General features: G+C 40.1%; 1 protein-coding gene across 1 annotated transcript in view; it reads left to right on the top strand.

Moving 5' to 3' along the window:
* The first annotated feature begins 4,974 nt into the window (after positions 1 to 4,974).
* Positions 4,975 to 18,980, top strand: part of SNAPC1 (small nuclear RNA activating complex, polypeptide 1, 43kDa) — a 35,519-nt gene continuing 21,513 nt past the window's right edge. Inside the window, exons 1-5 of the mRNA XM_006864634.1 lie at positions 4,975 to 5,102; positions 8,362 to 8,521; positions 8,660 to 8,800; positions 9,897 to 10,001; positions 15,016 to 15,174. Of these exons, the coding sequence (XP_006864696.1) occupies positions 4,975 to 5,102; positions 8,362 to 8,521; positions 8,660 to 8,800; positions 9,897 to 10,001; positions 15,016 to 15,174 (693 nt within the window). The remainder of the gene's footprint in view (positions 5,103 to 8,361; positions 8,522 to 8,659; positions 8,801 to 9,896; positions 10,002 to 15,015; positions 15,175 to 18,980) is intronic.

The following is an 18,980-nucleotide window of genomic DNA, read 5'->3' as shown; positions in this document are numbered from 1 at the left end:
TTTTTACTCTTCTGGTGAAGTCTTTTGATGCACATAAGTTTTTAATTTTTAGTATGTCCCACTCATCTATTTTGTCTACTTTTGTTTGTGTGGTTTCCAAATGTTTTGTAGTCTGTGTACTCCCTGAATTAGTGCCCTCACATTTGTCCCTATTTTTTCATTGATGGCCTTCATAATTCTGGGATTTGCAGTTAGGTCCTTAATCTATGTTGAGCTGGTTTTTGTATAAGGTGTGAGTTGAAGGTCTTGTTTCAATCTTTTGCATACCGTTTTCCCAGTAACCATTTTCTAAAGAAACGTTTACCTTCCTTCAAGTATTGGTCCAAATTTTGTTTGCACATGTTCACATTGCACAACAGTGACACTGAATGGAAAGCACTGATAAGACAGTGAAACCAACAGAAGTTTCAATAGAAGCAGAGTACAGTTCATTTTTTACTCACTTTGGTAGTTATCCACAGGAGCCTTTTCACAGTTATATCACTTCTCTCTATTATGAGTATCTCAACATGTAAATGTGGGTCTATATTCTTGATCCCCACACATCTGTGGCATAACATGGCAGATTTTGATGCTGAAAGCTAGGTCCACTTGTGTTTCAAATACTAGCAGGGTCACCCATAGTGTGGACAGGTTTCAATGGTGTTTCTAGACTGAGACAGACTAGGAAGAAGGAATAGGTGGTCCACTTCTGAGGGATTAGCCCCTGAAAACCTTGTGAATAGCAGAGAGACACTGTGTGACATAGTTCTGGAAGATGAGCCCCTTCAGGTGAAAGCCACTCAAAACAGAATTGAGGGAGAGTTGCCTCCTCAAAGTAGAGTCGACCACAATGGCATGGATGGTGCAAAGCTTTCAGAACCTTCATCTGCTCATAAGGCACAACTTGAATTTGGAAGAAATAGCTGCAAACATCCATTAATAATTGGAATGCAGAATGTACAAAGTGTGAATCTAGGAAAACTGGAAGTTGTCAAACATAAAATGAAACACATAAAGATATCTTAGGCATTGGTGAGCTGGAAATGACAAGTATTATCCATTTTTAATCAATCATATGGTTTACTATACCTGGAATGACAAAGAAGACTCGCCAGAAAAAAACACTTCAAGATCTGTCTTGAAATACAATGCTACTAGTGATAGGATACTATCTATACACCTATAAGAGAGACCAGACAATACCATTATTATTCAATTTATGTACCAATCATCAAAGTCAATGATGAAGAAATTAAAGAATTCTACCAATTTCTTTAAGGAGCCTGGTAGTGTAGTGGATTATGAGCTGGGCTGCTAACCACAAGTCATTAGTTCATATCTACCAGTCACTCATGGGAGAAAGGTTTAGTCTTGGAAACCCTATATAGCAGGGGTGAGGAATCTCTTTTTTGCCAAAACATGTAACATAATTTGCAGACCAAACAAAATAATCAACTTATAAGTAAGCTTTCTATATGTGGCACAGACTTGTTCAAACAGAACAAGGGAACACCGAATGGTTTAAAATTATAACAGGTATGTGCCAGGGTTGTATTCTTTCACCATACTTATTCAATCTGTATGCTGATCACATAATCTGAGAAGCTGGATTACATGAAGAAGAACTTGGCATCAGGATTGGAGGAAAACTCATAAACAACCTGCGATATGCAGATAATACAATCTTGTTTGCTGAAAGCGAAGAGGACTTGAAATACTTTCTGAAGACCAGAGACCACACAGCCTTTAGCACGGGTTGCACCTCAATGTAAAGACAACAAAATCCTTACCATTGGACCAATAAATAACATTAAGATAAATGGAGAAAACATTGAAGCTGTCCAAGACTTCATTGTGCTTGGATCAACCATCATCACTCACGGAAGCAGCAGTCAAAAAATCAAACAACGAATTGCATTAGGCAAATCTGCTACACAAGCCCTCTTTAAAGAACAAAGATGTCAGTTTGAAGACTGAGGTGCATGCCTGATTCAAGCCATAGTATTTTCACTAACTTCATATGCATGTGAAAGTTGGACAGTGAATATGGAAGAGCAAAGAAGAATCGATGCATTTGAGTTATGATGCTGGAGGCGAATATTAAAAGTACCACGGACTGACAAAAGAACAAACAAGTCTGTTTTGGAAGAAGCACAACCAGAATGCTCCTGGGACCAGGGTGGCCAGACTTGTCTCTCATACTTTGGACATATTATCAGGAGGGATCAATCAGTTCCTAGAGAAGAAAATCATGCTTAGTAAAGTGGAGAGTAGGAGAAAAAGAGGAAGACCTTCAGCAAGATGGGTTGGCACAGTGGCAGCAGCAATGGGCTAAGTGTAGCAGCAATTGTGAGGATGGTGCAGGACCGGGCAGTGTTCCATCCTGTTGTGCACAGGATTGCTACGAGTTAGTACTGACTCAACAGCACCCAAAAACAACAACATACGGCCTGCAGGCTGGACATTCCCCACCCCTGCATTACAGGGTCTATGAGTTGGAACTGACTCAACGGCACACAGCCATTATCACCACCAACTTCTTCAGTCTGAAATTGATCCACCATGCACTCAAGATGCATTGAGAATTACTGGTAATTGGCATCTGAATGTTGGAAACAAAGGGGAGGGATCCTAGTTGAAAAATAAAAACTTGGTGTCAAATGACGTTGGAGAATGCATGATAGAGTTTTGCAAGATCAAATGACTTATTCATTGCAAATACCTTTTTTCAACAATATAAATGGTGATTATACATGTGGATCTCACGAGATGGAATACACAGGAATCAAATTTACTACATCTGTGGGAAGAGACAATGGAGAAGCTCAATATCATCAACTAAAACACGGCCATGGCCATCTGTAGAACAAACCATCCACAGCACATAACCACCACTATCACCATCATCCTTCCACCAGCACTTTTCCTGGTGACCAACAAAAGTACCATGTACTGACTTAATTTGCACCTGCAGCTATCATCCATTATCACAAAGGAATGCTTCATTTCTCAGGGCAAACTTCCAGAAGTCATGTGAAATCTTCTTAGGTAGAAGTCTGAGGTTTCAAGTTTGAGCTTTGCAGTTAGTCAGACCTAGTTTCAAATCATGGACTGTTGGATTTCTCTGAGCCTGTTCCCGTGTTAAATGGTGTTAACAACATTGTATGTTCGGTAAATGTTAGCTATTACATGTGTTAAGGAGCTCTGGTAGCTTGGTGGGTTACAAGCTGGGCTGCTAATAGCAAAGTCAGCAGTCTCGGAAACCCTATGCAGAGTGGCCATGTGCCGGAATCAACTCCACGGCACATAACCACCACCCACCACCATTACGTGTGTTATACCCTGGTGGTGTAGTGGTTACAAATTAGAGTGCGAACCACAAGGTCAGCAGTTTGAAACTACCAGTTGTTCCGCGGGAGAAAGAGGAGGCTTTCTGCTCCCGTAAAGATTTACAGCCTCGGAAACCCTGTACAGGGTCACTATGAGTCGGAACCAACTCCATGGCACATAACCACCTGGCTGGCACAAATGATTTTTACTCAACTACTAATCTAACATTTGGCAGTTCAAACCTAGTGATCTACTTATATTACAATGACATCCAAGAAAACCCTATAGAGCAGTTGTACTCTGTGACACTTAAGGCTGCCATGAGTTGGAACTGATTCGAGGGCAATCAGTTTGGTTTTATGGTTTTCTTTTTGTTAAGTGCTGTCAAGTCAGTACCAACCCATAGCGACCCTGTATAGGGTTTCTGAGGAGCAGCTGATGAGCTTGAACCACTAACCTTGCAGTTCAAACGGCTCTGCAGTCTGGGGCATTAACCTTGTTTTTGTTGTTGTGAAGTTCCGTCAAGTTGGTTCTGACTCATAGTGATCCTGTATTGGGTTTCCGAGGAGCAGCTGGTGAGCTTGAACCGCTGGCTTCGCAGTTCAAATGGCTTTGCAGTCTGGTGCATTAACCCACAGTGCCACACCAGGACTCCTTAGGGTCATATAAATGTCCTTATCAGAAAATGCTACAAAATTAACATTAAAAATAATTTCTGTACATCAATAATTACTATAAAGATAGTAAATAAAAACAAACCACACACTGGGAAAAGGCATTTGTTATACATATAACACACCTCAGTTATGTCTAGAATATGTAAACTACTCCTACAAATTGGTACGGAAAGGGCAAACCATTCAATCGAAAGATAGGCAAAATATATGAACAGGCAATTCACAGTAGAGAAAACATAAAATAGAAAGTTAGAAAGTATTAACAATCTGAGAAATATGAGTATACATTAAGACCACAATTAGCTACCCAGTTTCTGAGATAATGCGGTGCAATTGGGAAGTCAGTAGTCCATTGAGTTGATTCAGACTCACGGTAACCTGCTAGTGAAGTGTAAATCCAATCTCTCTAGAAAGCAATGCAATATGATCTTGTAAAGTTGAATATTTTCACACATTATTACATGTGCACTGTAGGATAATACACTGAACTGCAAGGCCGGTAGTTCATATTCACCAGCCTCTCCTCGCAAACCCTGTAAAAGGTGGCTATGAGTCGGAATCGACTCGAAGGTACTTAACAACAACAACCACGGTACTTTAAGAGACTGAGAGTACAGGCAGAACTAATTTACATAAACCAGCGGAAACAAGACCTTTAAAAACAAACAAACAAACAAACAAAACCCTTCGTCCTCTCGCGAGACTTTCGGTGAAATCAGAAGAATTGGATTTATTCTTAAAGGAGTAAAGGTAACAATTAAGCCGGTAAACAAGAGAACAAAACTAGACACGCGCAATAAATCAAATACCTGGTAATGGGAGCCTAGGAATGAGCGGAACTAAAAGGGGTTGGGCCACACGTCGTAGAACGCGTGTGCGTCACGACGTAGGGGCGGGGCTTCCGGCCTGGTTTCCTCGGCGACGTTGCGGGCCTGGTGCTCTTCACCTGGTCGAAGTACAGGCGTGGTGCAGGGACCTGAGAGGTATGGAGACTCCTCCAGGCCTGCAAACTGACTGCGAAGCGCTGCTCAGCCGCTTCCAGGAGACTGACAGCGTGCGCTTCGAGGACTTCACTGAGCTCTGGAGGAGCATGAAGTTCGGCACCATCTTCTGGTGGGTTCTTCTGGCTACTAACCTTTTCTCTCCTGGCCCCAGGGCGTGTTGGGGGTTCTTCCTCCTCATCCCAGCCCCCACACACCGTACCCGTCTCTCACCTGTGTGTAGAGAGACTACCCGCTGTCTTCATCTCTCCAGGACCTTCGGGTCTTGCTTTCCCTGGGCGATCTCACTGGGCTTCTGTTGCTTTCTCTGGCTCCCTCATTCCGAATCTTCGTCTCCTCCTGGCGGCGGTGGCCCTTCTCAACTTTTCTCTCATTTCCATTGCCCCCACCCTCATTTGACCTCACTGACTTTGCTGTCCTAGAAACTCGTGCTTAAAAAGAAAACAAGCACACGAACAAACAAAAAGAACTCTAGATAGAATTCATTTTTTTCACATAGCCGACCTTATCTTTCTAAAGTGAAATCTGATCCTGCCATTCCTGCCTTGTTCATCAACCTCGGTGTTCGCATTTCATTTGGGATAAAGCGCTATTTCCCTAAATGGCTGGCAAGACCCTTCGTGATCGGCATTTGTTGCCCATCTCTCTCTAGCATCATTACCAGACCCCTCTATAACACTCACTTTCTTACACCAGTATCTGCCTTCTGGAGCCCAGTTATGGAGCTGGTGGGTTTCAACCACCACAAGGTCGGTGGTTCAAACCCACCAGCCACTCCTCTGAAACCCAATACAGGTTCGCTATGAGACAGAACTGACTCGATGGCACTTAACAGCAACAAGAAGTCAGTTTCTCAAGGAAGCTTCCCTCTGCTCTTCTGCACTAAGGTGTGGGTGCTCCTTTCCCCCCTGTAGAAACCTGTGCTAGTTTCATCCTCCACTTAACACAGTATTATTGTAATTGTGTAGTTGGAGAGGTAGGTAACGAGCAGAGATTATGGAGTTCAGCTACCTGCAATTGAATGTCCCGACCATGAACTAGCTGTCACTTTGGGCTAATTACTTACCTGCCTGAGCTTATTTACTAGTAAAACAAGAATAATGTTAATACCTCATATAGTTGTTGTGAGGATTAAACTAGCTGATATATATGACGTGAACTCCAAGTGCTCAATAAATGTTTGTTATTGTTAATTTTTAATTCCCGCCCCCAGTAGAATAAGCCCAGTGAAGACAGTGGCTGAGTGACTTTGTTGTAGCTCTTTTAACATATTGCATAAAATATTGCAAAGACAAAATATTGGCTAAATGAATGATCCCTTATGATTAAACTTGTTTTGTGTAATAAAATATAAAAGTTATCTTTTTTTCTCTCTTGATGAAAGATTGTTTACTACTGGGGATGGAGAGATGTTTATTGTGCAGTTAATGAAAGAGAAGTACTAATTTTTTAATGGCAACTCAATGTAATAATGTATTTATAGTTAAATTATGTAACCTATAAAACAACTCTGAAAGTGGTTATAATTATCCTTATTTTTATAGATGGTAGAAATTGCGGATCTAGGAGGGTAAATAATTTCCCCAAGATTACCATGCAAATAGGTTGATAGAGCAGATACTAGAATCTGTGCGTCTATTGTCGTTCGATGTTGTTGAATGAACTCTGACTCAGAATCCCCATGTACAACCGAACGAAAGCCATCTTCACAGTTGTTAGGTGTGAGCCCAGTGCTGCAGACACTGTGTCAGTCCGTCTTGGTGGGGCTCTTTTTTTCCCCCCTCTAATCCTCTTCTGTATCAAGCATGATGTCCTTTTCTGGGAACCGGTCCCTCCTGGTAGTGTGTTCAAAGTATGTGAGATGAAGCTGTGCCATCTTTGTTTCTTAGGAGCATTCTGGCTGTACCTCTTCTGAGACAGATTTGTTTGTTTTTCTGGCAGTCCATGGTTCTTTCAAAATTCTTTCAATTTCTCACAGTGGCTCTTTCAGCAAGTGTATATCTCTTCTATCTTATCTATGGAACCCTGGCAGCACAGTGGCAGTACATTTTGACTTTGAACTGAAAGGTTGGCATTTGGAACCCATCAGTTGCAGGAGAAAGATGTGGCAGTCGGCATTCATACCGATTCTTGTTGTTGTTGCTGTTAAGTATCACTGAGTCGATTCTGACCCCTAGTGACCCTGTATAGAGCTTCCAGGGAGTGGTTGGTAGGTTTGAACTGCTAACATTGCAGTTAGTAGTTGTTGTTAAGTGCCATTGAATTGGTTCCGACTCACAGCGATCGTGTATAGGATTTCCAAGGGGCAACTGGTGAGCTTGAACCACCAACCCTGAGGTTTAAACCAACCTTGCAACCTTGCTCATTAACCCACAGCGCTACACCAGGGCTCAGTCCAGTGCTTACCCTATAGCACCACACTAGGACTCTAAATTGTTGGTATCCACTGTTTCTTATTAAATTATGTCAAATTAGTTTGACTCATAGAGACCCTGTATAGGGTTTCTGAGAAGTAGCTGGTGGGCTTGAACCACTTACTTTGTGATTAGCAGTCCAGTGCTTATCCTATAGTGCCACATTAGGATTCTCATAAAGATTACAACCTTAGAAATTCTATGAGGCAATTTCTTGTTGGAATTGATTAGCAAAATTTTTTATTTTTTTTAAAGTTCTTATTGTGAATTATGTGTTATATTATATGGGAGAACATTATCTTTACATTTATCCTATCATATTTCGTTTCATTGCAATGATTACAATCCCCTGCATGCATCATCAACCAACCAAAGGATGCATCCCACATGCCTGCACCCTGGCCACCAGCATACAGCCCCTCTTCCTCCCTGAGTCCAGAGTCCCCAGCTGCTCTTTCTATGTCATCACCTCTGCCTCCATCTCTGGTGTCACTGCCTTCTGGGACCTGCGCTTCACTTTTCTCCCTCCCTTGATGGTTCCAGGGATCTCCACTCCTGGACTGCAAAATCAGCCACTCCCCTCCTTTTGTTACAAAACATTTACATTTACCTTTCCAACACTTCTCATCACTTTATGCAAGCAAGGGTGTATCATCTACATATCACAGATTGTTAATGAGTCTTCCTCCAATCCTGATGCCATGTTCTTCTTCATATAATCCAGCTTCTCAGATTACGTGCACAGCATACAGATTGAGTATGTATGGTGAAAAGACACAACCCCATGCACACTGTGGTCAAAAAAGATTACAATCAGGAAAACTGTGGTGCAGTTCAGTTCTGTAACACATGGGGTTGCAGTGTATTGGAATTGATTTGATGGCATCGGTTTGCTTTGGTATACTTCTTCTAGCTTGTTCTCATTGAGTCATAATTTATGCTCACTTTGTTTTCTAGTGGGAGAATGAGAAGTTTGGAAAAGAATGTGTTTACAAAAGAAGCTTTAGCTTTGGCCTGGCGATATTTTTTACCTCCCTACACTTTCCAGATCCGAGTTGGTGCTTTGTATCTTCTGTATGGATTATATAACACCCAACTATGCCAACCCAAACAAAAGGTAATAGTTGGTGAAAAGGTAACATTTTTACAAGAAACTAATTTAAATAGAAATGTCAGTGTTTTAATATGATGCATGTTTGCTGTTGTTGTTTTTAAATGACATTTGCTAACAACTCGTTATTCTTCCTGGTTGCAGATTAGAGTTGCGTTGAAGGATTGGGATGAAGTTTTAAAATTTCAGCAAGATTTGATAAATGCACAGCATTTTGATGCAGCTTATATTTTTAGGAAACTACGGCTAGACAAAGCATTTCACTTTACGGCAATGCCCAAATTGGTATGTTATCTAAAATAGATTGTTTTTTCAAAATGTGAAATTAATGCCGTTGTTCATAAAGTAATCTCAATCTCCAGAAAATTGAAAGAATATTATGCATTCTAATACTTGTAGAAAGCTATCTTAAAATAGGAGTATTTTATTTCTTAAAATAAGACTTTCTTAAAGTGTCTTCTGGCTACTTGTTTTGAAAATGAAAATTCAGTCTATGTAAGTGTAGTGGTTACTAGTCGGGCTACTAACCTCAAGGTCAACAGTTCAAAACTACCAGCCATTCCACAGGAGAAAGATGAGGCTTTCTGCTCCCGTAAAGATTTACAGCATTAGAAACCCTGTACAAGGTTGCTATGAGTCGGAACTGACTCCACGGCACCTAACGACCACCACTATATATGCTATTACATACAGGATGCCATGTATTAAAGTAGATAGTTTTGAGATAATTAGATCCGGCATATGAATTTGCTTATACCTGTATCTAGATAGCAGAGAAGTAACTTATGAAAGAGAACTGAAGAATTTTATTGTCATTTGATGGCAAGTTGAAACTTTTGCTGATAAAGTATGATAGTTCTTCAGTCTTATGACAAGATTGTGGCAAGAAAGTGGGCTTTAGTTGTAACAGAAGTGGACTAGGGCTAGGAGTCCTAGGTTCTAATTCTGGTTCTTTGCTAGCTGAAAAGCTTTTAACTTCTCCAAATTCGTAAGAATATAGTATGGCATTTTAGGTATATTTTAGAAGTCTACTAATGGTCTTTGGAAAATGGATAATTTAACAAATGTATTATCAAATACAGAAGGACATTATGCTTGATAAACTGGAGGGTGAGGCCCTAAACAGATGGATTGGCACAGTGGCAGCAACAGTAGACTCAAACATTACAATAATTGTGAGGATGGCGCAGGCCCAGTCAGTGTCTCATTGCTTGTGAGTCAGAACCGACTGGATGGCTCCTAACAGCAACTTTATGTTTCAAGACTTGCTTTTGTTTCGTTACTGTTTACTGTTAGACAATGTGTACTGCTAGCTTATATTTTAGTACTTTAAAACTTCGTTTAAAGGACATCAGGTTAAATGATGTTCATTATCATGTAGCTGTCATATAGGATGAAGAAAAAAATTCAACGAACTGAAGTCACAGAAGAATTTAAGGATCCAGATGATCGTGTAATGAAACTCATCACTTCTGATGTGTTAGAGGTACATTTGCTTTTATGCTCGTGCGCTTAAAAAAAAAGTTTATTTCTAATTATATACTGAGATGATAACCTTTTGTCTACCATACACTCAAATCTTTTCTATCTTCTAACCAATTGTTATTACTTTTCTAAAGTATCATAAATAATATATCCTAAATGTATTAAGGGATCTGAAAGCATGGTGAGAAACAGAAAGATGTAGAAGGCTGGATTTGGACTCAGGAAATATGGATTCTTTAAGTAAGTGGTTTTATCCTTTATTTAAAGTTGAGGAAACTGAGGTGGAGAGAGATTCAGTTAGAAAGTGCTGGAGTTGAGGGTCATTCCCACTTCCATCTGGCTGCACTAACTGTTAGATGGCAAGAGCTCCGTGTCATTTAAGCTGAAACTGGTTTTAGCCAACGGTACATTATTCAGCAAACGTCTGAGTGCCTGAAGTTGAAGACGAACTGGGATCGTTTCCCTTTATAGGCATAGTGAAAAAGAGGTGGAAAAGACTAAATGTAGAGAAATTAGTGTGGTAAAAGTAGTTTGTACATTAGAAGGAATTTAGATTTTATCATTTTGGTATAGGGGGGTTGTTTAAAAGGTTTAGACACTTACAGTATATTTTAGTCTTCAGATAAGGAGCTAGTTAAGGGGGAAAGGTTGTGTAGAAGGGAAGGAAAAGTGTTTACCCATGGAGGGTGTAGGTGGTTTTATGATCTAGAGCTCAGTGGAGGTATTAACCTCGAGCAGGAGAAATCATACTTCTTCCTATGAAACTTAAGGGAAAGTGTGAGGAAAGTATTTGTATAATTCATTGTAAAGATGAGAAAAAGAAGGCAGACAGACCTGGTAGCCTAAGGTTTAACAGAGGACTGTGAGATTCAAGGACCTTAAGGGTCATATGAACATTTGGAATAGGCACTGTGGAGAATAGAAGAGAAAGCTAGGATATCAGAAAGAGTTTCCTAAGAGGTACTGATGTGAATCTTGAAGAGAGAGGCAGATGGTTTAGAATAGTAAGATGTTGATGTCAACATTCTTTTAATGAGTTTAAGATGATCTGAACCTTGTCAGTTACAATTTTTAATTGTTGACTAATCGTGTAGTAGAACATTTTTTTTTTCAATATACCGTCTTAATCATGCTTTTTCCTTTTTAAGCTCTTTTACTATAACATGTTGAATTACGGGTTCCTCTGTTGAATAAATTATATGTCCGCAAATACATGTGGAAGATTTTAGAGATCCAAGTAGGAGCGATGCACAAGGTGGTGCTCTTCCAGGGTGACTGGAAAAGAGAATCAGGAGGGCCAGGCTATGAAATGCCTATCCTGGATGCTTCAGGAATGGAGTCGGCTGTGAGAAGTCGTTCTGGTATTTTCTAGGATCTTTGCTTAATACATTTCTGTCTTCAGAGTCTTTTCCCTCATTACCTCTGTCTGCATTTTGTATCGCCCCAACTCATGTATTACTGTTGTTGTTGTTAGGTGCCATCGAGTCAATACCGAGTCATAGCAACCCTGTGCACAACAGAATGAAACACTGCCCGGTCCTGGGTCAACCTCACAATTGTTGCCACTCTTGAGCCCATTGATGCTGCCACTCTGCCAATCCATTTCGCTTGGGGTCTTCCTCTTTTTCTCGTGTATTATCTCCTATTAATTAAATGTTGTCTTTAGGAAATCACTCACTTGTTAAAATAGGGAGCCCATAGAGTTTGATTTTGTGGTATTTCACGTCTTTTTCTCCTGTGCTAGCAGAGACAAGGGCCCATTCTCACTCATAATTCTTAAATTTAAGGCATTTATATTACCTTCTACTGTCTACGCTCTGGTAGCGTAGTGGTTACGAATTGGGCTGCAAACCTCAAGGTCAGCAGTTCAAAACTACCAGCTGTTCCGTAGGAGAAAGATGAGGCTTTCTGCTTCCGTAAAGATTTACAGCCTCAGAAACCCTGTACAGGGTCGCTATGAGTCGGAACCGACTCCACGGCACATAACAACTGTCTGCAAAAGCTATGATGTCTCTATTTCAGAAGACCTGCATTCCGATATAATTCTGTCCTTTGTTAGTTCTAGTTTATGTCTAAAGAGAAATAAAAAATGGGCAAAGTGAGTAAGATGGTAAATGTATGATTTCTAATTCTGGTTCTGCCACTTAAGAAAACCTTGAACAGCTCATTATTTCTGATACTTCTCATTTATAAAGTTATAATAGTGACCATGATTTATTGTATGCTGATCATGTGCTAGATGCTTTACCCACATTGTATCACTAATCATAACCATAACTCTGAATAGAGAAGAGTAGGTATTATCCCATTTTTGACAATGAGGAAAGTGAGACTCGAAGAAGTTAAGTAATTTCAGTTAAGCATTCAGTGACTAGCTGAAAGGTTGGCAGTTTGAACTCATGCAGAGGCACCTTGGAAGACAAGCCTGACGATTTGTTTCCAAAAGTCACAGCCTTGAAAACCATATGCAGAAGTTCCACTCTGCAACAGCTGGGGTCACTGTGATTAGGAATTGACTCAGGGACAACCAGCAACAAGAAGAAGAAGGTGTAATAGGTGCAAACATTAAATTTGAGTGTCCACATCTGTAAGGCTCCAAAGTCCATGCACTTTCTTACTTTTATTTCTTAATTCTCTAATTTGTTATGTGCTTTCTATGATACACAAAGCACTTCCATTTGTATAAACTCACTTTGTATTTACAACATACCAGTGGGTCAGTTGATGTTGCACCAACTCCTCACTTGTCAACGTGAGTTGGTTCCAAAGATCAAATCTTTATGTAAAATTGATGTTTTGCAAGTATCCAGCACCAGTGTGACATGTCGGATAATGAGATAGTCAATAAGTGAGGAATAGGTTTACTTCGTTTTGCACAAATGTGGAATGTGATGCTCTGGTTGAGGGATCTGCACAAGTCACACATCTAGAATTTGACATCATTCAAGCTCAAAACCAGATGTCACTCGTGTCTTTTCACTGTATTGTGTGGAGCATGTATTGCTTATAGAGTAATAATGGGAGTTTGAATACTGTTAACTGTCAAGAGTTAAGGGATCCCTATATCTGAACAGTTTTCCCATGGCAAACACTGTTCGTGGGAGTACTCATCACTCCCTGAATCTAAAAAAAATGCCAATGCCATTAAGTCAATTCTGACTCGCAGTGACCATATACGACAGAGTAGAACTGCTCTTTACGGATTCTAACATTAAATCTTTATGGGAGCAGATGGCTTCATTTTTCTCCCATTGGGCCACTAAAGGATTTGAACTGCTGACCTGTGGGTAGCAGCCCATTGCTTTACCCACTATACCCTCAGGGCTCATTCACCACGACCTAACAAAAAACCAAATCCACTGCCATTGAGTTGGTCCCAACTCCTGGCGACCCTGTATATGGTTTCCTGTAAATCTGTATGAGAGCAGAAAGCCTCATGTTACGCCCATGGATTTGGTGGGTTTGAACTCTCTCTTAGCGGCATGTGTGTGTGTGTGAGCTGCTGATCTTGTGATTGGCAGTCCAGTGCTAATCCTACAGTGTCGGATTCTATGCAGAGGTGTTGATGCCACTAAACCTGCTGGAAATGAAGTGAAACATCTAACAGGAATGACTCAGACATCCAAGTGGTCATCTCTGGTGAAAGGGTCCATAGCTCTCTTCTGGTCTAGACCAGGCAGTGTTTTATTCTGTTGTGCATAGGGTCACTATGTCAGGACACACAGAATTTTTAGGTCTACTGAAGTGGGTTATTTTTCTGACTCTAGACCTGCTTATTTGGCTAGAGTGTCTGGGGAAGAAGGTCTAATTAATAAACGATGCCACAGATGGTGTCATGAATCACCCTTTATTTTTTAACTCTTGAAGAGTAATGATGAAGTTAATGGGCTTTGGGATTTGTGAAAGTCAGTACATCTCTGTGAAGGTTTGGGTGAGGCTTATTATGTAGGAATCTCCAGCCCAGCATAAGAACTATGCAAATATTTTTATATTTGTATAATATGTTGTTGTTATTGTTAAGTGATGTTGAGTCGGTTTTGACCCATTGTTGTTAGTCGATTCCGACCCATAGCGACCCTGTAACAGGGTTTCCGAGGCTGTAAATCTTTATGGGAGCAGAAAGCCTCATCTTTCTCCTGCGGAGCAGCTGGTAGTTTCAAACTGCTGACCTTGCGGTTCGCAGCCCGATTTGTAACCACTATGCTTATAATGACCCTGTATAGGGTTTCTGAGGATCAGCTGGTGAGCTTGAACTACCTATCTTGCAGTTCAAATGGCTTTGCAGTCTGGCGCATTAACCCATAGTGCCACACCAGAACTCTTTTGTATAATATAAAACTATGCAAATACATTGATGTCTGTATGATATACAAATATCTTAGTTGTTGGTAATGGTATTTAATGATATGTTGTACAATAATTTTTCTGCTATCCTGGAGTGCAGTTGTATGTTAACTAACTAGTCTTTCCTTAGTTTCTCACTATAACAGTGTAGCTTAGTTTGTTGAGCTGAGTTCAGTTAATCCGTACCTCTGGGAGCAGCTTCTTCATTCATAAAGTTGTATTCTTTGATTGCTTGATTATTTTCAATGCACAGTGAAACCTGTAGACTTGAAACTCAGTGGGACTGCCTTGTGTTTCCGGGTCTTGAAAGTTTTCTCCCTTTGACAGGGTGTAGTTTTAGCACTATTTTATTATTTCTTTTGGTCGAAAATACTTGTGTTTTCTGTCTCTTGACAGGTTTCCATCTTATACAGATCCTAGCTTTCACAGGGTTTGCTGTTGTTGTTAAGGCCTGTCGAGTTCGCTCTGACTCATTTCGACTCTGTATAGGATTTGCAAGGAGCAGCTGGTTGCTTAGCAGTAAAGTGCTTATCCTACAACCCCACACCAGGACGTGCATGTTACTCCCTATCACCTCACAGTTACTTGGAAAGATGGTTTCTTTTGTGTTGGTTTGACCTTTAAATTTCTCCATAGAAATTGAACTAAAGTATTCATTTTTTCCCTTGCAGGAAATGCTGAATGTTCACGATCATTATCAGAACATGAAACATGTAATTTCTGCTGATAAGTCCAAACCAGATACAGCCCTCAGCTTGATAAAGGATGATTTTTTTGAAAATATTAAGAACATAGTTTTGGATCATCAGCAGTGGCACAAAGACAGAAAGGTATATGATTGCTTGCTTTAATACCTCACTGCATATGGGGATGTTTGTTGTTGTTGTTAAGTGCCATCGAGTCGATTCCGACCCATAGCGACCCTGTATAGGGTTTCCAAGGAACAGCTGGTAAGCTTGAACCACCAACCTTGCAGTTCAAATGGCTTTGCAGTCTGGCGCATTAACCCACAGCACCACACCAGGACTCCATGGGGATGTTTAGACATGTTTAATAATGTTGATAGACTGCTAGTTTAGTGACTACATTCTTGTAGAGCTAAAAGTCAGTGGGTTTTATTTTTCTAGTTTTAGCTTTGCCCACGTGTTAGTTGTATACTATTATTTAGCCTTGTGAATGGATTGTATATACATGCATTTATGTGTGTTTGTATGAATACATACATATATATGTTATTTTTAGAGGATTAAGTAATCTTGTACCACATATTTTTTATAATCTATAACTTGGCATTTTCCAACGGTGGTTGTTGTTGTTGTTATGTGCTGTGTAGTCAGTTCCAACTCATAGCGATCCTGTACAGGGTTTCTGAGGCTGTAAATCTTTACGAGAGCAGAAAGCTTCATCTTTTGTCTGCGGAACAGCTGGTAGTTTTCTAACTGCTGACCTTGCAGTTCGCAGCCTGATTTGTAACCACTACACTAATTTGGGGCCAAATCCTGCACATAGATGTGCTTTATTTGGCCTTCACAGTGTTGATGCTGATGCTGTTGAGAAAAAAAAATTGTATTAATTGCCTTCATTTAAATATTAGGGGGCAGGAGAAAGATGAGGCTTTCTGCTCCCATAAAGATTATAGCCTCGGGAACCCTATCTAGGGGCACTGTCAGTTGGAATCGAATTGAAAGTACACCACCAAGTGTTAGGGGGCTTGATCTGTAACTTCAGATATTTAATATCTTAAAACAGAGGGTTCCATTGTTACCATGTTCTTTTCCTACCTTGGTTTACCCATTTACATTATTTGTCTGATCCTGAAGCATTTTAGTCTGTGACTTTGGAAGTACAACCAGAAGCCTCTTTGGCATTTCAAATCCCATCCCCACAAATCTCTGACTTAATTTTCAGATCCAAAGGTGTACTGATCCTGGAGCTGCTTGTGTTCCACATGAGCTTTTTAGCTAGAGAAAAATCTCAACTCCAGAAACCTACAGGTTGGCCCTGCTCAGGTTGCGTTGAAAATTACTACTACATTTTATTTTAGTAAATGCTTTTAGAAAGAAAGGAAACTAAAAAAAAAAAAAAATCTGATTATCTACTATATGTCTGATAATGTGTAGTTTTTGTTGTTGTTAAGTGCCATCGAGCTGGTACTTACTCATAGTGACCCTATGCACAACAGAATGAAACACTGCCCGATCCTGAGCCAACCTCACAATTGTTGACACGCTTAAGCCCATTGATGCTCCCATTTTGCCAGTCCATCTCGCTGGGGCTCTTCCTCTTTTTCTCGGACCGTCCACCTTACCAAACGTGATCTCCTTCTCCAGCGACTGCTCCCTCCTGACAATATAGCCACAGTATGAGAGACGAAGTTTGGCCATCCTAGCTTCCAAGGAGCACTCTGTCTATACTAATTCCAGCACAGATCTGTTTGTTCTTTTGGCAGCCCATGGCACTTTCCGTATTCTCCTCCAACACCATAATTCAAAAGCATCAGTTCTTCTACGGTCTTCTTATTTACTGTCCAGCATTTGCATGCATATAAGGTTCCTGAAAATACCATGGCTTGGGTCAGGCGCACCTTAGTCCTCAAGCTGACATCTTTGCTCTTCAACACTTTGAAAGTGTTGACATCTTTGCTCTTCAACTAAAAAGGTCTTGTGCCGCAGGTTTGCCTAATGCAGTACGTCATCTGATTTCTTGACTGCTGCTTCCATGAGTGTAGATAGTTGATCCAAGAAGAATGAAGTCCTTGACAACTTCAGTCTTTTCTCTATTGATAAGACTGTTGTTTATTGGTCCATTGGTGAGGATTTTTTTTTTACTTTACATTGAGATATAATCCATACCAAAGACTGTGCTCTTTGATCTTCATCAGTAAGTATTTTAAGTCCCTTTCACTTTCAGCAAGCAAGGTAGTATCATCTGCATATCTCAGGTTGTTAATGAGTCTTCCTCTAATCCTGATGTCATGTTTTTCTTCATATAACCCAGCTTCTTGGATTTTTTGCTCAGCATATACAAGTTGAGTAACCCTATCACACACCTTTCTTAATTTTAAACCATTCAGAGTTCCCATGTTCTGTTCAAACAACTGCCTCTTGGTCCATGTACAGATTCCTCATGAGCACAATTAAGTGTTCAGGAATACTCGTACTTCACAATGTTGTCATGATCCACACAATCGAAAGCCTTTGCGTAGTCAATAAAGCATAGGTAAACATCTTTCTGATATTCTCTACTTTCAGCCAAGATCCATCGAACATCAGCAATGATATCCCTCATTCCATGGCCTCTTCTGAATCTAACTTGAACCTCTGGAAGTTCTCTATCAATGTATGCTTGCAGACATTTCTATATTACCTTTACTCGCATGGGATATCAAAGATATTGTCCGATGATTTCCGAATTCCATTGGGTCACCTCTCTTTGGAATGGGCACAAATATGGATCTTTTCCAATCAGTCAGCCAGATAATTGTCTTCCAAATTTCTTGGCATAGATGAGTGAGTGCCTCCAGTGCCGCCTCACTTTCTTAAAAGATTTCAATTTTTATTCCATCAATTCCTGGTGACTTGTTCTTTGCCAATTCCTTCAATGTACCTTGGACTTCTTCCTTCAGTATCATTGGCTCTTGATCATGTGTTACCTCTTGAAACGGTTGAACCTTAACCATTTCCTTTGGTACAATGACTCTGTATTTCCTCCATCTTCTTTTGATGCTTTCTGCATCATTCAGTAATTTTTCCAGAGAATCCTTCAATAACTAAAGTCGAGGTTTGAATTTTTTCTTCATTTCCCCCAGCTTGAGAAATGCTGAGCATGTTCTTTTCCTTTTTGGTTTTCTGACTCCAGATCTTTGCACATTTTGTTGTAACATTTGACTTTGTCTTCTCGAGCTGACCTTTGAAATTTTGTGCTCAGCTCTTATACCTCCTTATTTCTTCCATTTGCTTTTTTGCATGTCTACACTGGAGAGCAAGTTTCTTACATCCATTTTGATCTTTTCCTTCTTTCTTGTCTTCTGAATGACTTTTTTGCTTTCTTCCTGTAAGGTGTTCTTGATGTCATCCCACAACTCTTCTGGTCTTTGGTCTTTAGTGTTTAATGTATCAAATCTGTTCTTCACTTGAGCTCTAAATGAGCTCAGGTGGAATATATTCAAGGTCATATTTTGGCTCTCGTGGCCTTGTTTTCATTTTCTTCAGCTTCAGTTTGAATTTACATATCAGCAATTGATGGTCTGTTCCACAATCTGCCCTTAGACTTGTTTTTACTGATTATATGGAGCTTTTCCATCCTCTCTTTCCACAGATGTAGTCAATTTTATTTCTATGTATTCCATCTGGTGAAGTCCATGTGTGTAGTCGTCTCTTTCCTGTCTAAATGTCTCTTATGCTGTCTAAAGAAGGTATTTGAAATGAACAGATCATTGATTTTGCAGAATTCTGTCATGCATTCTCCAGCATCATTTCTATCACCAAGGCCATATTTTCCAACTACTGGTCCTTCCTCTTTGCTCCCAACCTTTGCATTCTAATCACCACTAATGATCAATACATATTAACTGCATGTTTGATCAATTTCAGATTGAAGAATTTGGTAGAATTCTTCTATTTCATTCTCACTGACT

The sequence above is a fragment of the Chrysochloris asiatica genome, unplaced genomic scaffold (assembly GCF_000296735.1).
Source record: "Chrysochloris asiatica unplaced genomic scaffold, ChrAsi1.0 scaffold00067, whole genome shotgun sequence".
NCBI classification, from domain to species: Eukaryota; Metazoa; Chordata; class Mammalia; order Afrosoricida; family Chrysochloridae; genus Chrysochloris; species Chrysochloris asiatica.
The sequence above is the reverse complement of the archived record's forward strand: the minus strand, read 5'-3'. Positions and strand labels throughout refer to the sequence as shown.